This window comes from Bufo gargarizans, chromosome 4, assembly GCF_014858855.1.
Source record: "Bufo gargarizans isolate SCDJY-AF-19 chromosome 4, ASM1485885v1, whole genome shotgun sequence".
In the NCBI taxonomy this organism is placed as follows: domain Eukaryota; kingdom Metazoa; phylum Chordata; class Amphibia; order Anura; family Bufonidae; genus Bufo; species Bufo gargarizans.
In genome coordinates this window covers 417,901,780-417,927,415 of record NC_058083.1, presented here as the reverse complement: position 1 = coordinate 417,927,415, position 25,636 = coordinate 417,901,780, and the positions used below count along the sequence as shown (strand labels likewise).

General features: G+C 44.4%; 1 protein-coding gene across 2 annotated transcripts in view; it reads left to right on the top strand.

The window, feature by feature from the left end:
* IGF2R (insulin like growth factor 2 receptor) overlaps positions 1 to 25,636 on the top strand; it is a 191,989-nt gene that overhangs the window by 67,635 nt on the left and 98,718 nt on the right. For both annotated transcript variants that reach the window (XM_044288851.1, XM_044288850.1), the window contains exons 15-19: positions 4,811 to 4,958; positions 6,616 to 6,793; positions 14,220 to 14,335; positions 16,604 to 16,766; positions 18,390 to 18,569. In XM_044288851.1, the coding sequence (XP_044144786.1) occupies positions 4,811 to 4,958; positions 6,616 to 6,793; positions 14,220 to 14,335; positions 16,604 to 16,766; positions 18,390 to 18,569 (785 nt within the window). The remainder of the gene's footprint in view (positions 1 to 4,810; positions 4,959 to 6,615; positions 6,794 to 14,219; positions 14,336 to 16,603; positions 16,767 to 18,389; positions 18,570 to 25,636) is intronic.

Sequence of the window (25,636 nt, the reverse complement as noted above, 5' to 3'; positions counted from 1 at the left end):
TACCCATTTTTTTATATTTATAAATCAACATTTTTTTCTTAAATGAGCCCGACCTTTAGAAATGTATAAATGGCTCTTTGCAAGTCATTATTTCTACATGACTAAATCATGATCGTTTCATTACTGGCGTGCATTTGAACAGTGGAAATCTGCTGCTATAAAAAAAAAATGGGTGTGTTTACTTAGTACATCACTCTAATAAAAAATAAAAAAAAACTCTGCACATGAGTGAAATAAGTAATGTTTATGTATAGAGTTACAGGAAAGCAGAAACATTAAAGGGGTTGTCTGCTTTTTCATACTGATGACCTATTCTCAGGATAGGTCATTAATATCAGATTGGCGTGGATCTGAATCCCAATACCTCTGCCGATCAGCTGATTCATGCTGCTTTCTCTTAAAACAGCTAATCAGCGGGGATCCTTGGAGTCGCCCCCCCCCCCCTCCCCCGTTGCAGATCTGATATTGACCTATCCGGAGGATGGGTTATCAATATAGAAAAAGCTGACAACTTCATTAAATTAATGAAAGTAAATTAACAATTCTAATTGATTGTGATGAACACCCTGTAGCTACATTTAGTAAAGCTGCTTGCACATATGGTAAGTTATCAGGTAGGCGGTTTCTGTAGAGGAACAGACGATCTGAGTTAACCATGTCTGGCTTAGCTGGATAGGACCGTGCATTGCCAGGCCTCTTTGACTATAAGGATCCGGCAAGGGTTTAGACAGTTTCTGGGATGAGCGCTGAGTTTCAACTGGTCAAAAACTGGTGCACCCATGCTGGAAACTGGTTGAATTCTATTATAGTCATTGGGGTCTGGTTTTGAACGCAGTGGTATCTGGCTAGGACGTTACTGCAGGAGTGAAACTAAGAGACTACTACACTGGTCAGTACAGAAGCATTAAAAAAAAAAAAAAACTGTGGATATAAAAAGTCTACACACCCCTGTTAAAATGTCAGGTTTCTGTGATGTAAAAAAAAAGAGACAAAGGGAAGAAGAAAAAAAATGGTTGCATAAGTGTGCACACACTTAAACTAATACTTTTTTTAGTATGGCACATTTTGACTTGCCAAATTTGCCCACTCTTCTTTGCAAAAACACTCCAAATCTGTCAGATTGCGAGGGCATCTCCTGTGCACAGCCCTCTTCAGATCACCCCACAGATTTTCAATCAGATTCAGGTCTGGGCTCTGGCTGGGCCATTCCAAAACTTGAATCTTCTTCTGGTGAAGCCATTCCTTTGTTGATTTGGATGTATGCTTTGAGTTGTTGTCATGCTGAAAGATGAAGTTCCTCTTCATGTTCAGCTTTCTAGCAGAAACCTGAAGGTTTTGTGCCAATATTGACTGGCATTTGGAACTGTCCATAATTTCCTCTAGCTTAACTAAGGCCCCAGTTCGAGCTGAAGACAAACAGCCCCAAAGCATGATGCTGCCACCACCATGCTTCACTGTGGGTATGGTTTTCTTTTGGTGATGTGCAGTGTTGTTTTTGTGCCAAACATATCTTTTGGAATTATGGCCAATAAGTTCAACCTTGGTTTCATCAGACCATAGCACCTTTTCCCACATGCTTTTGGGAGACTTCAGATGTGTTTTTGCAAAATGTAGCCTGGCTTGGATGTTTTTCTTCGTAAGAAAAGGCTTTCGTCTTGCCACTCTACCCCATAGCCCAGACATATGAAGAATACGGGAGATTGTTGTCACATGTACCACACAGCCAGTACTTGCCAGATATTCATGCAGGTCCTTTAATGTTGCTGTAGGCCTCTTGGTAGCCTCCCATACCAGTTTTCTTTTCATCTTTTCATCAATTTTGGAGGGACGTCTAGTTCTTGGTAATGCCACTGTTGTGCCATATTTTCTCCACTTGATGATGACTTTCTTCACGGTGTTCCATGGTATATCTAATGCCTTGGAAAGTCTTTTGTACCCTTCTCCTGACTGATACCTTTTAACAATGAGATCCCTCTAATGCTTTGGAAGCTCTCTGTGGACCATGGCATTTGCTGTGGGTTGCGACTAAGAAAATTTCAGGAAAGACCAACTAGAGCAGCTGAACTTTATTTGGGGTTAATCAGAGGCACTTTAAATGATGGCAGGTGTATGCTGACTCCTATTTAACATGATTTTGAATGTGATTGCTTAATTCTGAACACAGCTACATCCCCAGTTATGAGGGTGTGCACACTTATGCAACCACATTATTTTTTTTATTTTAGTTCTTCTTCCCTCTACCTAAAAGATTTCAGTTTTTTGTTTTTCAAATGAGTGGTACAGTTTATAGGTCACATTAAAAGTGGAAAAAGTTCTGAAATGATTTATCTTTGTCTCATTTTTTTTACATCACAGAAACCTGACATTTTAACAGGGGTGTGTAGACTTTTTATATCCAGTGTATACTGCACAGTTGCCTTTTTACACATGAGCCTGTGGGAAATGCATGTCTATACATGCCATATGTTGAAGGCCCCCACCAGAGGTATACGTTTATACAGGAGGTGTACCTCTGCAAAGTACTTTTCAGTTCACCTGGCTGCTCTGAAGATAACAGCAAAAAAGCACCATGTAAATACTCTCAAATAGTGTTGAGCGAACTTCTGTTTGGAAGTTTGGCGTACAAGGTTCGGGTTATCTAAGAATTCCATTATGGATTCCGCTACCACAGACCATAACTTATGGTCTGTTGTAGCGGAATCCATAATGGAATTCTTAGATAACCCAAACCTTGTACGCCAAACTTCAAAACAGAAGTTCGCTCAACACTACTCTCAAACCATGTAAATAACTCCTAAAGATCCAGTATTATATAAATGTACAAAAGATCTCGGTGTGTCCTTAAAATAGGTTATTCTTACAGAGCACCTTTACCAGTATAAAACGTAACCTTTACTGATATTAATTAAAAGTATCACAAAAATGTGCCAAACAAATCAATTTATCAATTAGGCTGGGTAGGTTAAGGAGGGAAGAAAAAACCTCACCCTGACACTCGCCCTACACACTGATAGCCCTGCCTATCAAAACCGAATGGCCACCACGATAGGGGCGATCCTGTGTCAGAAACCTCCTAATCAACCCTATATGTCCCTGACAAGGGATAGATACCGTCACCCAAGAAAAGACCTATTAAAACTACTGTCCAGTGTCGATTGTCAGTGGTCAGAATATACATGAAAAATAATAGATACCAAAATAAATAATATTATCGCACATAGTACACATATGCTCCTAATTTATCAGGTGGTGTCACTATAGGATCACCAATATACAAAAGGAGCACATGTCATTTGTCCCAGGAATGCAAACTTTTTCCCGACGCGTTTCTCTTAACCGGTCTCTTGGGTCTGATCAGGGGACCCCATTTAACTAAAAATTACCTAATAAAAAATAATCAACCAATACTAACAGATGGATCATATGTGCAAGTCCATTTAGAATATATTAAACAATGCCCATACGATTTTGCAACACTGATCCCATGGCCATAAAAAAGTTCCAATCCAAAGTTTAGAATCCAGACTCAAATAAGCGTCCATCAACCAATAAATGAATTATTGATAATGAGGTGGCTGTATATATCCATAATGGTAATCACTAAAGCGTATCATTACATGTATACATGGGAGCAGAGGTAGTTTTTACTTCCCTTATGTAGCTAAAATCCACATGTAGTACCGAATCAGAGCAGGATGAGGTCCAAGATTTGGTTCTGGATCAGCCTAGGAACATTGGTGGTGGACATCTTGATGGACAGTGTGGTATCTGTCCATACTTGCATGCTGTCAGCATCTCTCTAAATACCCGTGCGCCAAGAACCGGAAGTCATGTGACCGGAAATCTGAAGTGTAACGCATGGTGGACTGCAAAACAGGAAGTAAATCACAAATATCATAATCCTACATAGAAAAGGGCAGAAAAACCACCGGGCATATAAATAATGATACGGGAGACTGGCCACTGATCCATGCTAATGTGGAAAAGTGTCAAATTATTTGGAATTAATCATTATTATTATTTAACAGTATCATTTCATCGCGACTAATGGACAAAGGGATGGGGAGGTGCAATAGGGGAAGGTTACTCTCCCACATATTCAAAGATAAAGACAGCGCAACAAATATTTCTGTTACACTGCACCTCGCCAAAAGATAAAAATAAGGAATAGAATGACTGATCCCCAAATAAATCAGATAAAGCATGCAAAATCTGTATAGTCATTAAGACCAAACGGGGTGATGGTATTCAACCTATATGTCCATCTAGCTTCTTTTTGTTTCAAAATGATGTCAAGATCTTGGACTTCTGATGTGCTTATTTATCAGAACACTGATTTGTCCTAAAATAGGTTAGTCAGAGGATCAGCAGTGGTCTGGTCGCCTTGTATAAGCATGCTGATGCAACTGACTTTCATATATATCGAATGAAATTACATGGACTTTAACTTCCTCTAAATGTGTAATGCAGCTTCTCTATGTATGTTGTGATGGCACAATAGTTCATTGTAATGCAGGGGTTTTCACCAAGTTCTTTTCTGGTGGCTCTTGCACCCCAAACAACTGTGTTAGGAGCACAGCCAAGTATGGGGTCCTGGACGCAAAGTATATAATTCCTAGGATACATAGACATTAAAAGATCCACAAATGGCTACCCTTGACATTATGCCAAAAAATAAAAAAGTACACAGCAGGCATTATAAATGAAGGGTTTCCTCTCAAGTAACTATTGATGCTTCTGTTTGTGATCAAATCCAGGGCTTCTGTGTATAGGTATGGTTTTAATATCCAAATTGCTTTATATTTTGCAGGTTTCTACTTTGATCTTTCACCGCTGACAAGTAAAAGTGAAAACTACAATATTACTACGGATACGTACAATTTCTATATAAATGTTTGCAGCAATGTAACCCAGCAGCCGTGTGAACCCAACTCCGGAGCGTGTCAAGTGGCTAAAGAGTAAATAAACGATAGTCATATACAGTGCATGGCATAAGATGGGTTCTTTAGGACTTCAAAATTGATAGCTTGTGTTTAGGATAAGCCATCAATATCAGATAGGTGGGGGTCTTACTCTCTGCATTCCCACAGATCCAAAAGCCACGTGGGGTTTCCCAGGATCAAGCGGCCCTGCAAACCCATCTTAAAGGCTATGGACAGCTTGGAGGACAATTTTTTTTTTTTTTTTTTTTTTTTTTTTTTTTTTTAGTGCATTTTACTTATTTTGGGCTAAAAATAATGTTCTAATTTTCAGCCTCCCAGTATAACTGTGTGATCTGTGTATTTGTAGAGCAGTAGGGTTCTGTGTTTACATTTAATTCTGTCATCTGAAGGCTCATGTGAATACCTTATCTGTGATCTCCTGAATCCCATAAACGCTTATTTAAAGAGGTTGTCCGGGCTTTTTAATATTGATGACCTATCCTCAGGATAGGTCATCAATATCAGATTGGCTGGGGTCCGACACCTGGCATCCCCGACGTTCGGCTGTACGGGGAAACAATGTGTGCATGTGCAGTCTCCCTTCTCTCTTCCTATCCACTGCTGCTGGCCCATAGATATACAGTGGAGAGCAGGAAGAGAGAAGGGAAGACGGCACACTGCGTGCGCCGTCTCCCCGTACAGCCGATCGGCGGAGGTGCTGGGTGTCGGACCCCTGCCAATCTGACTTTAATGACCTATCCTGAGTATAGATCATCAATATTAAAAAGCCCAGACAACCCCTTTAAGCCATATTCATCAGTATAACTGGAATTGAGCTGTAATGAGTATTTATGAGCTGTCAAGAGTTCAAAGAACAGGTTACAGATTGAGCAAACAGAAGTGCTGGATGACAGGGACTCAAGCTAAATACAAGCTGATGGTCTGCAGATACGTACTCCATTAAACCCTGTAGTACAAAAAGTCTAATTGAAAAAAATATATATATTTTTACCCCAAAAAGAGTAGAATCCAATAATTAAAAAAATTGCCCCAAAGATGTACATAGCCTGTAAATACTCATATCCCCTGTGGAGGAAAGTTTCAAATAGTGTCTCACAATTGCATTAACCTGGTCACGTGACGCTCTTCTTGTGGAAACCGGGCATCCACTGACATTGCGCCCTTTACCAGGTGTCCTTTCTGGGTTATGGCCGGGACGTCACTCTCGGGGCCCAGCACAGAGCTAGACCTATTTATCTAGAACTAGGGAGGCAAATAGTTGTGCCCCATCCATAGTGCCTGCCCTTTAAAAGTGATGTCTGCTCCATAGCCAAGACTGGAAATCTGGTAAAGGATGTGCCATTATCCGATGCAGAATTTTCAGAAGAGGAGCGTCACTTGACTCAACTCTGAGACTTTAAGTATATTAGAAATGTTCTTCTGCAGGTGAGAGATGAATAATTAAGGTGGTTTTGCAGGGCCTGCTGGGTCCTAAAAAAAATTCTGGAATTGATTATTGTATATAGAGCCATACTTTTGGTAGTGGCCCTGAGTGGTATTACAACTCAGAACATATCACTCCAATTCAAGTGAATTATCGCCATCAGTTTTGTAGTTCCTGGGAACCCCTTTATTGCTGATGATCTTTTTGGTGGGCTTTAAATAACTCTGCTGTTTCTATTCCTTTGCTCAGGGGCAGTGATAAATGGAATCTTGGTGTGGGTAATTCTAAGCTTTCCTACTATGATGGAATGATCCAGCTCGGCTACACTGGTGGGAGCCCCTACAACGACGAAAAGAAAACTCCTCGCTCATCACTAATAACTTTTCTTTGTGACAGAAGTGTTGATATTGGTCAGCCAGAATATCAGGTACAACTTACTGAAAGTAATTGTGTTTCTTACATGGGTTTTCTGAGTGTTTTATACGGATCAGTATCTGATGAGTTGGGGTCCGACACCCGGGACCCCAAACAGTGAGCTGTCTGAGAAGGCATCGGCGCTCCTGTAACTAAGTCCGGTGGCCTTTTTGCAGCTTACAGAGTACAGCGTCTCACATTATATAGCAGCTGTGCTTGGTATTGCGCTGAGCCCCATTCTCTTCTATGGGGCCGAGCTCCCGGCATCCCAGGCGATCAGCTTTTTGAGGAGACTGTGGCTTCCTCACAACTTACCATAGGTTAATGACATCATATTAATTGGTCACGTTGCCTAGGCGTAACTGTGGTGCTCACAGGAGTGGCCTAGGTGCAACTGCGGTGTCTCCACCTCCTCAAACAGCTGATCAGCGGCGTTGATGGGTGTCGGACCCCACCAATTAGATGATGATGACCTATCTTTATGATAGGTCATCAGTCTAAAATGCTCAGAAAAGTCAATTTAAAGTGATTGTTCGGGTTCAGAGCTGAACCAGGACATACCCATAATTTCACCCAGGCAGCCCCCCTGATGTTAGGATCGCGCAGTGCAAGAGCTCTTTTATTTACCATAGCACACTGCCGGGTGGAGGCTTCCGCCCAGCAGTGTGTTCGGTGACATCACCATCTCTGATGGGCCGTTTTACAGACTGGTGCAGCGCTAAAGCTCGCCCATCAATGCCGGTGGCGTCACCGTGCTCACTGCTGGGTGGAAGCCTCTGCCTGGCAGCCCTAAGGAGAGCCCTGGTTCGTCACCGGAACTCCAGAAAATGCCTTTTGCCCTGCGCGATTCAGCGCAGGGCAAAGGAGAGCATCACAGCATGAACCGCTCCAATGCTCAAGTCAGAGGGGCTGCCTGGGTGAAAATGGGGATATGTCCAGGTTCAACTCTGAACCCGGACAACCCCTTAAAGATACACTGTGACATGATTTAAAGAAGCGGTCTGCATTAACTTCATTATAAACTTATGTTAATAGGGTGTGCCAGGACTTTACCATTGATGGCTAATTCTTAGGAGTGGCTGGTTATGTTTGATAGGTAGGGTCAGACACGACCATATTTTCTGGGTCTGCATCCGTTCAGCAGTTTTGCAGAATGGGTGCGGGCCCATTCATTTCAATAAATCAAACAGAAGAAAAATCCAAGAAAAGTGATAATCTTTAATACATACGTGCCTTAAAAGCCAACATACAATACATACGTAAAAAAATGTGGACCCTTACTCATGACGACAAAAAACTGAAGTATTCACCTGACATAAATAGAGAAATATATCAGCAAAAAACGGAGGTGAACAATTAACATAGAAGCAGCCTTTGAGGTGGAGTCTAAGTGCCATGGCATACAAATACAAAAAAAACATATACATTTGGGCTTTTAAAAAAATATACAAAGAGACAGAATAAGATTCAATAAAGTAATAATATCATGTTTACGATTAAGACCTTTTGGAACACTAGAATCCATACGGAAAATCCAAAAGGATTCCCGGTTTAAGGCTGGTTTCACACGAGCGTGACGGATTAGGTCCGGATGCGTTCAGGGTGCGTTCAGTGAAACTCGCATTATTTTGCAAGCAAGTTCAGTCAGTTTTGTCTGCGATTGCGTTTAGTTGTTCAGTTTTTTCCGCGCGGGTGCAATGCGTTTTGATGCGTTTTTCACGCGCGTGATAAAAAACTGAAGGTTTATAAACAACATCTCTTAGCAACCATCAGTGAAAAACGCATCGCACCCGCACTTGCTTGCGGATGCAATGCGTTTTTCACACAGCCCCATTCACTTCTATGGGGCCAGGGCTGCGTGAAAAACGCAGAATATAGAACATGGTGCGATTTTCATGCAAAGCAGAACTGATGCGTGAAAAACAACGCTCATGTACACAGACCCATTGAAATGAATGGGTCAGGATTCAGTGCGGGTGCTATGCGTTCACGTCACGCATTGCACCCGCGCGGAAAACTTGCTCGTGTGAAAGGGACCTAAGAGTAGCCTTCTATGATCTCCCCCCCCCCCCCCCCACGTTTAGGCGGATTAACCCTTTCCAAGCCCTGTACCTGTAAACCTGTGGTGTCTCCAGCATGACATGCTGCATAATGTGAACTGACCGCTGATACATTTTTGGTTGTAGCATGTGGAATATCGGAGATATGTCTCCGAATTCTGACCTTTAAACAGTTAGTGGTACAGCCCACATATTGGAGACAGCACAGGGAACAAGTGATATACAATACATCACAAAACTGGTGTTGTAATTAATATACTGTTTTATTTCAAACCCCTGCTGGTTTGCAATAGAAAAAACTGACCAGTCGGAATAAATCCACAGCATGTGCATATGCGATGTCCACACCTATAATTGCCCTTAAAACGAAGCCAAGTGGACTGGGTGCTGTTCACACTAGAAAATAAACTTGGACTAACTTTCTGGGCAATGGTTGGTGCACGTCGAGCTACACATTTTATTCCTGGAGACACGATATCTGTCCACTGTTCATCAGAGCAGAGTACTGGTAAATATTTTTTAATAATATGACAGATTTTTGGGTATTCAGGACTGAAGTTAGTAGCAAAAACTGAAGCAGATTGTTTTCCTCTATTTTTCTGTATTGCTTGACTATTTTTTTTTTATTTTTTTTTTTGTTAAGGAAAAACCAAATCCGCACGCAATGTAGATGAAAGATATCTTAGCTTGATTCAAGGACTGATTAGAATATTGTCGTAATGTTAGAAGGTCGGCAACCACATTCAACTCTTTTGAAAAAGCGTCAGAACAATAGCGTCTAGTGCGTATATATTCACCCCTAGGTTTCTTTGCGATATGTATGTGCGGTCACCTTGGAACTACTAACATCGCCTATGAGAAGGAGATCCAAATATGGGATGGTGGAGGCATCAAACTAAAGTGTAAATTTGAGATTGCATTTGTTATTGTTGATAAACTCTCCAAACAGCGATATTGTCGCTTGGTCCCCTGACCATATAAATAACAAATCGTCAATATATAACGACCATACCATTGCAAGGAGGCTCGCCAGGGATTATCAGAAGAAAATAGTTATACTCCCACCATGCCATATATATGATTGCCAAGGAGGGCGAGAACTTTGCCCCCATGGATACTCCAATACGCTGTTATAAAAAAATAGCGTTGATTAAACATAAGCACATTATGTTTAAGTAAAAAGAAAACCACTTCAAAATATAATTTTGAAAAGCAGGACTAAACAGAATATGAATAAATGCAATCTCAAATGTACACTTTAGTTTGATGCCTCCACCATCCCATCTTTGTATCTCCTTCTCATAGGCGATGTTAGTACTTCCAAGGTGACCGCACATACATATCGCAAGGAAACCGCCGGCAACACCACTCTTCTTGCTACATTATATCATCCCTCACATGTCATTCACAATACACCTAGGGGTGAATATATACGCGCTAGACGCCATTGTTCTGCCGATGAAGCTTTTTCAAAATTGTTGAATGTGGTTGCCGACCTTCTAACATTCCGACAATATTCTTTTTTTTTTTTTTTTTATCAAACATAATTTTTATTGTAATAAATTTTGCAAAAGATACAAGTAAGAGGTGTCTCCTTTGTCCCCTTAAGTTCCCATAAATCATACAATATTTGATATAGATTGCATCGGTAGCAAATACATATCATAAACAGATTATTATTATTATAGCCAACATCATATGACAGCCAACAATGAATTTAAATCTGCTCCTCGTACACCTCCTAACATAACAACTAAACCCCCCACCCTTAACCCAACTACAACCCTTAGGGGTGACACTTCATATACTCCAACTCTATACCACCTAGATCTCTTCACACATGAGAGCAGATATTGCGTGAACTGTTAGGGCAGTTTATTGTAAGGACCTTAGTTCTATTCCTTGCCTAGTCTTAAAATGGGGACATCAACCGGTCTCTCGGACAATCTCTGCAGACGCCATACCAGCGGTATCTAGCCAATGTTGCCATATCGTCACGAATTTAGTAAGACATTTCCTTTTCATATAAATTCCTCTTTCAAATTGTACCACAGTATTTATCCTATTTATATAGTCTCTTACAGAGGGGGGGCACGCCTGTATCCAATGCTTAGCAATCAGCATTCTTTGTAATACCCGCTGAATCCGAGATGCCCAACACACAGAGCCTAGGGTCATTGGGAATCTGAATTCGAGTCGTTCTGGTTATCGTTTGTCTTGCCCCCGTCCAGAAGTCTCCCAATTTTGAGCACTCCCAAATCATATGTAACATTGATGCCTCATTTTCTTTACATCGTGGACAGGATGAATCGGAACGGAGTCCACTCAGTAATAGGAACTTGGGGGTTCTGTACACCCTATGAATCAAATAAAACTGAGACAGTCTTTGAGACTCACTAAGTGTGAGAGCAGGGGACAAGGCTAGGACATCATCCCATTGTTCATGGGAGATCACACCCAAGTCTCTCCCATTTATTTTTGACTGGCAGGGGGTCCGGAGAGGTGCATTTGTCAAGTAGGGTTTTATACAATAAAGTATAAATGTAAAGTAGGTGACGCACAGGATTGCTGCAGACAACAGTGGAGGTGCTCTCAGTACAGAGGTCTCACCCTTCCTCTAGTATAGTGTTAAAGAAATACTGGGCACTCTCTCTATGTAACCACACAATTTATTAATACGATGTATATATACTCTAGGAACAATAACAAAACATGCACATTGTTGCTAAACACATCCTAATACCATAAAAATCCGGATTGAACTATCTGCAATTAAAATATCTAAAACTGTGAAAATAAAAATCTTCTGTGCATCGACAATGATCCCCTAAGGGTTCGGCAAGGAAGTCCTCCTGCTCAATTTATATCCCCATCAATACAGTTGGATTGGGGAGGGCCTGACCGTTGGAAAGTAAGCCCCACTGTTAGGATTCTTATCCAATGTGATCGCAGTAAAGACACAGCTATTTGATACAGTGGTTTGCTAGTGCGGCGTCCCGCTGTACTCACTGTTCTGCTGTGATAAAATGGCTGTATCTTCGGAAATCTCCACTTGTATTAATACGCTTGTTTGTCCAATTCGGACCTTTAATGCACTTGTCCCGTTCCCCAAATTTCTTGGCACCACCCCCAAATGGACATTGAGAACTTGCGCTGAAGCACTACAGAGACCCGAAATTTACCCCGATTAATTCAGGACCCAACGCGCACAGCAAACAGGACTACAGCTGGAGTGCACCCATTCACAAACGAGGTCCAGCGCGAAAAGAGGCGTTCCTGTATACTCAGCATGCGCCGGCTCTTACGTCTACGGAGCGGCGCACAAGAGTGAGAGAGGGGAACAGGACAAGTGCATTAAAGGTCCGAATTGGACAAACAAGCGTATTAATACAAGTGGAGATTTCCGAAGATACAGCAGAACAGTGAGTACAGTGGGACGCCGCACTAGCAAACCACTGTATCAAATAGCTGTGTCTTTACTGCGATCACATTGGATAAGAATCCTAACAGTGGGGCTTATTTTCCAACAGTCAGTCCCTCCCCAATCCAACTGTATTGATGGGGATATAAATTGAGCAGGAGGACTTCCTTGCCGAACCCTTAGGGGATCATTGTCGATGCACAGAACATTTTTATTTTCACAGTTTTAGATATTTTAATTGCAGATAGTTCAATCCGGATTTTTATGGTATTAGGATGTGTTTAGAAACAATGTGCATGTTTTGTTATTGTTCCTAGAGTGTGTATGTATGTATGTGTATATATATATATATATATATATATATATATATATATATATATATATATATATATATATATATATATATATATACACACATCGTATTAATAAATTGTGTGGTTAAATATATTGAGAGAGTGCCCAGTATTTCTTTAACTATTTTATACAATAAAGATATTAGTCCCCTAGCGGTCCCTCCCTGTAACAGTTGTTTAACTATAGTGGGGGGGGGGGGGGGCAGATATTCGTACGGTATCTTTAAATTGTGTCTGAAAAGCATGACGCAGCTGTAGATATTGGAAGAACATGTTTCTGGGGATACCAAACTCCTCCTGCAATTGGGTGAAGGACTTCATGTTTCCTTCCAATAGGATGTGGTCAAGGGTTAGAATACCTTTTGTCTTACCAGGGAGAGAAGCCCTCAAATCTAAACATCTCCAGAGGCTGTGGATTTCGCCATAGCGGCGTGTTGTTCGTAAACCCCCCCTCATACCCAGTATTTCCTTGAATTTAGACCATATTCTTGCCATCGGTAAGATAGTCCATACACCATGTGTTATCATAGAAGGCTATTTTTAAACAGGGAATCCTTTAGGATTTTCTGTATGGTTTCTTGTGTTCTAAAAGGTCTTAATCGTAAACATGATCTTATATTACTTTATTGATTCTTATTCTGTCTCTTTGTGTATTATTTAAAAAGCACAAATGTATATGTTTTTTGTTTGTATTTATATGCCATGGCACTTGGACTCCACCTCAAAGGCTGCTTCTATGTTAATTGTTCACCTCCGTTTTTGCTGATATCTTTCTGTATTTGTCAGGTGAATACTTCTGTATTTTGTCATGAGTAAGGGTCCACATTTTTGTGATCCGAAACGCGTAGACATTTATGTATTGTATGTCGCCTTTTAAGGCACGTATGTATTAAAGATTATCACTTTTCCTGGGAAGCTGGATTTTTCTTCTGTTTGATTTTTTGCATTTGGCGCTTGGTTCCTGACGTCTATCCACGCCTCCCTTTAATTTTGAACAGCCGGGTGAGCACTGCATTCTTGCTTTGTTTGTACATTTATTTCAATAGGTCCGCAAAAGATGCGGATAGCACACCGTCTGCTGTCCACATCCGTAGTTCCATTCTGCGGCCCTGCGAAAAAGAGAGAGCATGTCCTATGCTTGTCTACAATCGCGGCCTAGAATAAGCATTTCTATCATAGGGCTGGTCCTTGTGCATTCCGCAAAATGTGCAATTTGCGGACCGCAAAACACTTATGGTCAAGTGAATGGACCCTTGGCATAACAAAGCGTCTGCAGGCTTTGTTATTTACATAGGAAAAACTGCTTCCCATACCTGCCCGGTAATGCATTAGCCAGGGCAGAGCCAGGCATAGTGGTCCATATGGAAGGGCCTCACTGGCTGTGTACACAGTCTTTGTTTACGGCGAGGTTTCTGTGTTTGGACCGATCAGTGACTGCCAATGTGGTGGTAAATCCTGTTGTCACTGGATTTAAATGCGTAAGCCTGGCCCAGTGATGATGTGAACAGTTGGTATTTCCATTTCATTAACTTCCAGTTTTAGAACTCGTCCTTTCTGCGTAGTATGTCCAGTGTTATCAACTGATACTTTTAATTTGCCTTTCAGAAAGAAGACAATTATACGTATAACTTCAAGTGGTACACCAAATATGCCTGCCCAGCTCTACCAGTGGAGTGTGTTGTGGTGGACGAAGCAACGGATGAACAGTATGATCTGTCCAGGTATTAGAACAGCAATTAATATAACTTGCACCACTGTGTAACCGGTCAGCAGCACTTCTAATTAAACGAAGCCCAAATTCACATACGTATTGCGTGCCTGAGTCTAAAGAAGTAATTGCATGTTTTTTAGTTTTTACAAATATGCACATGAACTGTTCCTTGCACCATGGGTGTTACTGCTGCCCTTGGTGCTTCCCAGCCACTCCTTTTGCAGTTTGATGTACACATGTCTTGTGGGACGGAGTGACAGGCATACAGATGCGGACAGCACACAGTGTGCTATCCGCATTTTTTGCTTCCCCGTTGAAATAGTTCTGCATCCAATCCGAAGAAATGTGTATCAGATGCGGGCCAAAAATATGGCCATGAACATGGGGTCTAAGGCTACCTGCACATGTGTATTTGGATAAAAAACAACACATTTTTTTCCTTTTTTTGGGGGGTGAGGATTTTCTGTTTAATCGCACAAACAATTGACAAGCTGTGGATTTTAAAATCGGCGCGGCAGGTCAGTTGCCGATCATATATAATATGCAATGTGTATATGAGATTTGGCACATGTCGTCATTTTTTTTTTTTTTTTTTTTTTTTTTTGCTGGTACAGCATTGTGCAGCATTTTTTTAGCATGAATCCCATGTGGAAAAACCGCATGTAATCCACATCGTGTGCAGATACCTTAAGGCTACCTGCACACTAGTGCGGGTTTTCAAATAGAATGTCTTGGTTGTGTCATTGGGGACACAGAAGACCATGGGTATAGCTGCTACCACTAGGAGGTGACACTAAGTGAAAAACAAGTGTTTTCTTCTCCTGCCAGCTATATCCCTCCTACAGATACTGAGCTCCTGTTACCCCAAACTCGAGGAGGGATATCACAAAGCCTGCTTCTCATTCCCTGCCTCTAGAAGATGAGGAGGAATGGCAGGTCATAAACTCGGAAGATGGGCATTAGACAGCTCCATTCTTCCATTCCCTTCCTTGCTGTTCCCTAGCCTATCAATCTGTCTAACTGGCCGAGGAGGCTTATTGGGCCATTACTCCTGCACCCCTCCATGTCCAGGCCTGCGCTCGACAGGTGCGTGCTATGGCTGTCCCTCTTCCACCCTGAGCAGCTGAGGCAGCCACATACTATAGCCCTTGGCCTAGCAGTCACCAGAGGACTGTCTTATTTTATTTTTTGCGGGATCTCTCTTAGCAGTTCCTTCATGATTCTTAGGCTTGGAAGAGGACCTTTCACGCCTCCTTAATGTCTATTTTTTAAAAGCTACATGCATTTATGATGTAATAAAAATTCTGGAACATCCTTCACTTGGTGGATTAATTGCACTTTAGTTGGTTGATGTCCTGACAAACCTTCATCCAAAATCTCACATGAACCTAATGACCAGCATTGTGCTTAGTTCATACGTCAGTGTTTTAATTAAAGGCAATGTACACCTTCAGAGACAAATTTTGTATGATTACATGTTGCTAATTTTTGGCTAAAAATATTTTTTTCAATTGGCCTTTATTTAAAAAATTGAGCTTTCAAAAAAAAAAATTTGAGCTTTTCTGTCACAAAGAGTTAACGGTTTTTCTAGCTGGGTGACTGGACCACTAAGGGGTCATAATAACTTATTAAACCACATTCTTATCAGTAAGATAAGAACTGAGCTGTAATGAGTGTTTATATTGTCAGAGAGCAGAGATAAGATGTCCGTCTGCTCCTGGTCTGAGAAAATCCAAAGGTTGCTACTAGAGCATGTCAGCTCTGTACAGAAAAAAGGATCCCATAGTTTTAATACAGACCAAATAAAAATATATTTTTAGCTCAAAATGAGTACAATGCAATAATAAAAAACATTGTCCCGAAAAGTACGTACATGGCCTTTAAAGCTTGGTCAGTGGTTTTTAGCCAAAACTAGATACGGGTCAAAACACTGAACAAACACTGATAAGTGAACTATACCTTGCTGATTGATTTTCAATTCAAAGTAGGAGAAAAAGCCAGGATCCTCCTTTCTTCAAGGGTAATTTACGCGTATCTGGTTTGCCTGGCATGTTACTGTTCAGCAAAGATTTTATCACTAAATCAAAAAGATAGAAAGGAGCAAGGTGATTACCGTCGCTGTGATTGACTGCCAGTAAGAGAGAGAGAAATCCAGGGTCGCCACACCACTGTTATGGGGCTCATGGGGGCGATAGACCTGGCCTCACAGTTCCTTTGTCGTATACAGAGAACCGTGGTCTAACCCATTTTTTTTATTACTCCCCCCCCATTTTTATAGTTTATCTAAGGTACAAGGAGAACATTCTTCAAACTGGTTTGCCATGGATCAAGCACAAGAGAGTCACAAGAAATATTATATTAATGTGTGTCGTTCATTAGTACCAGTGAAGGGATGTGACCCGTTTGCTGCTGTGTGCCAAATGGGTTATACCAAAGTGTCGGTAAGTATTCTAAGTTGCCTAATTTCTCTAAAAATCTGTAAACCCTTTTTAAAATTCCTTTAAGGGAATGATTAGTTACTAGATGGGTTCTGCATTTTGGACCTTCTATCTCTTTTTATAGTGGAGAACTTGTATTAAATGTGTGAGTTATAGGGCTCGTTCACACCAACGTTTTTTTGCGTTCCCTATACAGAAGCATTCATTTCAATGGTTCCGCAAAAAAAACAAAAAAAAACGGAATGTACTTTGTATGCATTCCATTTACGTTTGGTTCAAAGATAGAAGATGTCCTATTATTGCACGCAAATCACGTTACGTGGCTCCATTCAAGTCAGTGTCTGCCAAAAAAAACTGAACACATACGGAATAGGCCTGCACGATCTATCGCCAAAGCAATCGTATCGCGATAATCGACGAGTGTGATATGGCGATTTGGTAGACCCAAAAATGCTGCGATTACCTATATACAGAGGGAGGAGGGGCTGGGGGCCGGCATTTGTATTAGGAATGACAGCGGGGACCAGGGCAGTCCCTGTATTCTAATGCACCGGCCCCGCTCACTGTTGTATAATATTATCTAACATGTAGACATTGTTAAAATATAATAATCTTGTATAATCCAGCTGTATTACTTATGGCTAAGTTCCGGAGGAGGGAGAAGGCAGGCGCGTGACGTAGTGCTTGACGCGCCGCCCTCCCAGCCTGCCTCCTCCCTCCTCTCTTCTACAGAATTTAGCTGTAGGTAATACAGCTGGGTTATACAGGATTATTAGATTTTAACAATGCCTACATGTTAGATAATATTATACAACAGTGAGCGGGGCCAGTGCATTAGAATACAGGGACTGCACCGGTCCCCACTGTCATTCCTAATACAGATGCCGACCCCCAGCCCCTTTACACTGCAGGGACACTATTATGGGGGATCTGTGCCCCCATAACAGTGCCATCCACAGATCCCCTCCATAACAGTGCCATCCACAGATCCCCTCCATAACAGTGCCATCCACAGATCCCCTCCATAACAGTGCCAATAGACCTCTAGCACAATTCCCTTAAAATATCGCATTGCATATCGTTATTGCAGTTTTTAAGGTCCTAATCACAATCGCACAAAATTCCCATATCGTGCAGCCCTAATATGGAATGCACGCCATATGTATTCCGTATCCGTTCCATTTTTGCGGGACCATCTATTGAAAATGTTATGTATACTGTATATGCCATACGGAAAAATGGAATGGAACCGGAAACACTGCTGAAACAAAAAACGGAATCCGTGAAAAAGCCATACGGTCATGTGAACAAGCCCTTACTTTGGGGAATGTTCGTCTTAGCGGGAACTAGGTGATGCTTCATTTCGCTTTTTGTGGCACTGCAGAGAAACTGAAGACATCGTGCTGGGTTTACCCACAGATTACAGCTAGTTTCTGTAACGAGCCCCATCTTTCCAGTGGTTGCAAGACAGTTGGGCTCCTCTTATACACATAAGCCTCTTGGCCTATCACACCGAAGTTACCAGTTTTAGATTATATTAATTTATTGTGCACAGTATATGTATTTTTCCTTATCTTTAAACAGCATTGTATTCTATTTATCTAACTACTTTTTTATTTACTGCAGAGTAAGCTGCATGAAACGGTGGCAGTCAACAACATGGGTGTGGCAAGCAAGAAACCCATTATAGAAGGCAGTGGAAAAATACTCATAAAATACACCAATGGCTCTGAATGTATCAATGAAGAAAATAACAAGGTTTCATATTCATCACAGTTGCATCTTATATGTGAAAAGGGAGCTGTGGTAAGTTTATCAGTTATAATTACTGAATTATCACATAATGGGCATTTTTGTATTTAACCCCTTAAGGACTCAGCCCTATTTCACCTTAAAGGGAACCTGTCATCGGGATTTTGGGTATAGAGCGAAGGACATGGGTTGCTAGATGGCCGCTAGAACATCTGCAATACCCAGTCCCCATAGCTCTGTGTGCTTTTATTGTGTAAAAAAAAAAAAACTATTTGATACATATGCAAATTAACCTGAGATGAGTCAGGGACAGGACTCATCTCAGGTTATTTTGCATATGTATCAAATCGTTTTTTTTTTTTTTTTACACAATAAAAGCACACAGAGCTATGGGGACTGGGTATTGCAGATGTGCTAGCGGCCATCTAGCAACCCATGTCCTCAGCTCTATACACCCAATCCCGGTGACAGGTTCCCTTTAAGAACTTGGCCATTTTTTGCAAATCTGACCAGTGTCACCTTAAGTGCTGATAACTTTAAAACGCTTTGACTTATCCAGGCCATTCTGAGAGAGTTTTATCGTCACATATTGTACTTCATGACACTAGTAAAATGCAGTAAAAAAAAAATAATCATTTTTTATTATAAAAAATACCAAATTTACCAAAAATGTGTAAAAAAATTGCAAATTTCCAAGTTTCAGTTTCTCTACTTCTTTATTACATAGTAATACCTCCAAACATTTATTACTTTACATTCCCCATATGTCTACTTCTTGTTTGGATCAAACTTTTTAGGGACCAATTCAGGTCTGAAGTCACTTTGTGAGGCTTACATAATAGAAACCACCCAAAAACGACCCCATTCTATAGAAACTACACCCCTCAAGGTATTCAAAACTGATTTTACAAACGTTGTTAACCCTTTAGGTGTTGCACAAGTGTTATTGGCAAATAGAGAGAAAATTTGAGAATTAAAATTTTGGGGGCAAATTTTCCATTTTAATAAAATTTTCCAGTAACAAAGCAAGGGTTAACAGCCAAACAAAATGCAATATTTATTGCCCCGATTCTGTAGTTTGCAGAAACACTCCATATGTGGCTGTAAACTACTGTACGGGCACACAGTAGGGCATAGAGCGAAAGGTGCGCCGTATGGTTTTTGGAAGGCAGATTTTTGCGGGACATTTTTTTTTTTTACACCATGTCCCATTTGAAGCCCCCCTGATGCACCCCTAGCATCAGGGGGGCTTCAAATGGGACATGGTGTCAAAAAATAAATAAAAAAGTGACCCCATCTAAGAAACTACACCCCTCAAGGTATTCCAAACAGATTTTACAAACTGTGTTAACCCTTTAGGTGTTGCACAAGATTTAATGCAAAATAGAGATGCAATTTCAAAAGTTCACTTTTCCATTTTTATATTTTTTTTTTTCCAGTTACAAAGCAAGGGTTAACAGCCAAACAAAACTCGTTATTTATGGCCCTGATTCTGTAGTTTACAGAAACACCCCATATGTGGTCGTAAACTGCTGTACGGGCACACGGCAGGGCGCAGCAGGAAAGGAATGCCATACGGTTTTTGGAAGGCAGATTTTGCTAGACTGTTTTTTTGGACACCATGTCCCATTTGAAGCCCCCCTGATGCACCCCTAGAGTAGAAACTCCAAAAAAGTGACCCCATTTTAGAAAGTACGGAATAGGGTGGAAGTTTTGTTGGTACTAGTTTAGGGTACATATGATTTCTCGCCCAGTTTCCTTGGGGGACACAGAAGACCTTGGGTATAGCTCATCTCCCTAGGAGGCGTGACACTAAGAAAAAACTGTTAAGCCCCTCCTCCACAGCTATACCCTCAGCCTGGAGAGAGAGGCTCCCAGTTTTAGCTTAGTGTCCAAGGAGGCAAGACACTCCCTGCTACTGCAGGGCTGTTTTCTCCTTGTTTAAATTTTGATTTTTACTTTTTTCTTTTCTTTTTGTTCCAGATCATCAGGGACAACAGAGACGCACTAGACCTCTCTGTTTCTCCCGGGGTTGAGCTGCGCCAGTGCCGGTCATCCGCACTGCTGCCTCCCCCACAGAAGACAAGGTGGATCAGGGCAGCCCAGCTCCCCTACATCCCGCCAGCGCAAGGGTCGCCCGCACGCCAAGTCCCTCTTCCAGCGTCCTGCCACTACGGTGCCAGTAGCTGAAGGGGCGACCCTGCTGGAATGGACCGAGGGTGAAGACGACTATGGTGAGAGAGTGGCTTCTCCAGCCCTACGTCCCCCACCCCCCACCCTGGTCTCCTGCGTGCCTGACCCCCCATACTGGGCCTCTGGACCCTTCGGTCACTGCTGGACCTAGGCTGGCCCCTGGGGTGCTGCGGGGCGACATTCTACTCCTGCTCCCTCTCCTCCCTTCTGGCCCTCATGGGACGTTTTAGCAGCAGAATGCTGAGAATAGGCATTCACTTATCAGCGTCCCTCCTGGGAACGCTGTGCTCGCATCCTCACGGGCACCCAGTCAGGGTCCCCCCATCCCCTCACCGATGCGCTGCTCGGGACCGGGGGCTTTTTCCTGACGGCAGTGCTGCTTGGGTTTTTTACTTCCCGGCCTGCTGGGCCGCACTCCGGCACTCCTTCCCGGCCCCCGACTGTTCTGGCCTGCGGGGTAGACTCCCGCGGCCGGCATCTGGCTGAGCACGATGCTCCAACGATTCCGGTCGGCCGGGCGCCGCAAATTTTGGCCCAGGCTTCGGGCCTACTGGGCTGCATTCCGGCGCTCCACCCGGGCCCCTGACTTCCGGTCCGCGGGGTGGGCTTCCGCGGCCGGTTTGTCCGGGCAGTCCGCTCCGGTTTCCTGTGCGGCCCCGGTCAGCCGGGTGCCGCAGAAAAATTTAGCCCCCGGCTTCACGGCCTGCTACGCCGCAATCTTCCGGCCTCTGTTGAGGGGGCGGGAACTTCTCCGGGCGCGAATCCTTCCCGCCTGGAGGTTCCCCGCCCCCAGGGGATCACGGCGCCGCCTCCTCCTCCCTTCCAGGTTGGTTGGCTGTTAACCCTTCGGGTACCGGTGGCTCCCGATGGGCCTATATGGCTGGCGCCCCTCCCCCCTCTACTTCTATGCTGGGCACCTGTATGGTGGCACTTCTTTCTGCCTCAGTGAGGCTATTTTTTATTTAGAAATGCATAAAATGGTTAACTAATGGATATCTTGTGCGCTGCGCAGGACGCTGCAGCCTTATCTCGGTAGCGCCGCCTGTATGCGTGCTCCTTCCATGAGCGGCATTGTGTCGCACTCCCCGGCTGGTGCATGTTTCCCTTCTAAGTGGTTCTTGCCCTCTCCGGGATACAGCGCTGGCCAAGTGCATGCGCTCTCTTTTTTTCTGTAGGCAGAGTTCGTCACCCTCCAGCTATGGTGCCTGCCATGTGCAGACAACCCCTTCCTAGGCGGGATACTGCACTCTCTCGGGTTGCAGGCTTGCCTGGTGCATGACCCCCCGCTTAGGTGGAATACTGCACTCTCACCGAATATGGTGTTGGCCATGTGCACGAGAACTCTGCACTCATTGGATTCGCTGCAGGCCATGTGCACAACCCCCTTCCATAGGCGGAATGCTGCACTCATTGGATTCGTTGCCGGTCTTGTGCATGTCCTCCTTCCATAGGTGGAATCTGCACTCTCACCAGATACGGTGTTAGTCTGGTGCACGACCCCCTTCCATAGGGGAACGCTGCACTTTCACTGGATTCACTGCCGGCCATGTGCGTGATTCCTTTCCATAGGCGAAACGCTGCACTCACTGGATTTGATACCGGCCATGTGCATGACCCCCTTCCGTAGGCGGAATGCTGCACTCACTGGATTCGCTGACGGTCTTGTGCATGACCCCCTTCCATAGGCGGAATGCTGCACTCACTGGATTGCTGCCGGTCTTGTGCATGACCCCCTTCCAGGGGGGGAGTGCTGCACTCACTGGATTCGCTGCCGGTCTTGTGCATGACCCCCTTCCTTAGGCGGAATACTGCACTTCATTGGTTATGGTGCTGGGCAGCCGGCCATGTGCATAACCCCCTTCCATAGGTGGTATGCTGCATTCTCATTGGATTCGCTGCCGGCCTTGGGCATGCCTTCGTCCCTCAAGCGCCATGCATACGCCCTCACTGACTGGGGTCGTTCTCTCGCTGGTAAGTTGCTGGCCGCGTGCATGACCCCCTTCCATGGTGGGATGCTTGCAACTCACTAAATCCACTGCCGGCCATATACATGTTCCCCCTTCCGTGGGCGGTGTACGGCACTCTTACTGGATTCGCTGCCGGCCATGGGCATGTCTCCTTTCCTCAGGCAACATACACACACTCTCACTGACTGTATTTGTTCTCTCGCCAGTGTGCTGCTGGCCAGGTGCCTGACCCCCATCCATGGCGGGGTGCTCGCATTCTCCCTGGTTGCATTACTGGCCATGGGCATGGCTCCCCCTTCTGGGCAGCATACTGCACTCTCACCAGATACGTTGCTGGCCTCTAAGATGGGTGGAATGCTTGCACTCCCATTGGATACGGTGCTGGCCTTGTGCGTGACCACCCCTCATTCCATGGGTGGACTTTTTGTGCGCTCACAGGACTCACAACTGTCCTTGTATATGCTGTGCTGGACTTGTACTTGTCCCCATTCATTGGCGGAGTAGTTGTACTCTCACAAAATTCGGTGTTTGGTGGATTATTGCACACTCACTTAATGCTAGGATTACCCTGTGCATGTCCACTTTTCACTAGGTGGACGTCCTGCTGGATGCGGTGTGGCCATGTGCATGGCCCTCTTCTGGGCGGAATATGGTATGTCTTACTTCTCTGAAGTAGGTGCTGGTCTTGGGCATCACCCCCTTGTGGGGCGGGCTTTGCACGCTTGCTGCCCGCAATGTTTGCCAAGTACATTGCCCTCTCTTCTGGGCGGACTGCTTGCGTTCCGTCGCATGCCATACTAGTCCTTTGTGTATGTCCCCCCTTCCGGTTGCACTTTGCACTTCCGTGGATTCTGTGGCTGGCCCTCCTTGCTGTTTGACTATTTCGCAGTGGGCGGACGCTCTTGGGCACTCTGTGCGTTGTTGGGCCGTGTATGCCTTCTCCTTCCGTAGGTGGGTTGGCTTTCTCACTGCCTATGGGGCTGCTTGTACGTATGCCTCCATTCTTCCTGCGACTTGACGTTTTTCTCTTGGGATACGGTGATTGCCGCCGGCCTGGCATTCTTCTCTGAAGAGATCTTTCTGTTCACCTGGCCTGGACGGGCTCTATTGCTCTCTACTGCAGCGAGCTGGGTGGTATCCATTCTCTGTTCAGAGGGTATATTTGGTGTTTCCGTTGTGACGGTATCCACCATATTCGTTGGCCCTTCCGCCTGGGGAGTGTTTGTGGTTCCTAGATGTGTACCCATTAGTTAACCTGTGGTATTGCTTCCCAGCGCAAGCGGTCACATGGTCGAGAGTGCTGTCTCCAGCGTCCCTCGCAGTCTACGTTGGCTCTGGCGGGATTACGGTTCCCTCGCCTGTTGCCTTTCCTCCTCTTGGATGCGTTTTGGTTTGAGTCCTTCCTGTTGGCACCCTCCGTGCTTCAGTTTGTTTTGCTACCAGGTTCTAGCCGCTCTTTTCGAGCAGGTCGCCCAACTTCTCTTGGTTGCTCGATTACCCAGGTCTCAGGGACCTCCACTTTCGATTCGTTAGGGTATTCGCCTTCTGCGAATTGGTGAGCCGGACATCTCGGAGTAGCGGAGTTCTGCTTTTGAGCGGTCCTGTGGCTTCCCTGTTGCCCGCTCCTCCTTGCGGTTGGAGGCTGTCATCCGTCTTCTCGGCTATTTTTCTCTCGACTGCTCTGTTTTGGCTTCTCCGGGGTCAGTTTTACTCCGATGTGGCTTCTGCCCCGGCCAGGCTTCAGGGGCTGTTCCTTCACTGCCCTCCCCCCTGGGGAGACCATGGTTGTTCATATGGATGGTCCCGGTGTTCCTTATGACCTCGTACTGTCTCTATGGTTCACACTGGCTGTACTAGCTGTGTGCCTATTACCGGGTTTGCCGCATTCTGTCCTCCCGCTGGGTGCAGATTACTTTTACCATTCTGGGCGATGGTCCTACTTGGACTTTACCTTCTCGGTAACCTGGCGGGCCTACTTTCTTCTGTCAAGATTACCCTTCAGGCCCCCACTCCGGGACTGTAGAACACCACCTTCTTGTGGTGGCTACAACGACAAGGACTTTAGCCTGACTTGTCCTGGAGTCTGTTGGATACTGGCCGGGTCCCTTTCGGTTCCTTCCGTTTGTCCATCTGCTCCCCCACTCCGCGTGGATTCGGTACGGCGTTGCTCGGGGGCCGACGGGACCAGTTTTCCCGACCTTTTTGCCCGTGTCACTGATTTGCGCTTACTCGCATTGGGTTTCCTCCCGTCTGCCCAGACGAGTCCAGCGAGCACACTAGTGTTAGCTCCCGGCCGTGCTTCGTCCAGGTTCTGTTGTCTGACTTAGGGTCTTCCCTGGGGTTCTTTGGGAAGCTGGTCATTCACCCAATTCTGCCTTTCTCTTCCCATGATTCGGTCTTCTCCAGTCTGGCCTGGACCTGCGACTGGGACTCTGTTACTTGAAGTGTCTGCGGTTTTTTGTTTGGACGTCTCCGACTCTTGTCGACGCTCGGTCTCTTGTTTCCAGGAGGTCCGCGCCAAGGTTAACGGCTCCTGGGTGCTTTCCTCCGCTTTAACCAAATGGCTATTGCTGTGGTTACTGCTCAAGGGCAGGGTTCTGTTTTTTTGGTGTCACCGTTCATTTCACCAGAGCGGTTGGTGCCTCCGGGGCTGGAGGCCTTGGGCTTCAGCCATGTCATTGTGCAGGGTGGCCACGGTCTTCCTTGCACTCTTTACCAGGTTCTCCTGAGTGCGTACTCTGGCTTCGGCGGCGGCTGCTGCCTTGGGCCGCCTGGTTTTTGCAGGCGGCATTTCCTTGCTGCCTTCGGGTGCTTCGCCTTGGTGCTGTGGTCCCTCCCCTCTTGGACTGCTTTTGAACGTCCCAAGGTCTTCTGTGTCCCCCAAGGAAACTGGGCGAGAAAACGAGATTTTTGTATTACTTACCAGTAAAATCTCTTTCTCGCTCTTTCCTTGGGGGACAC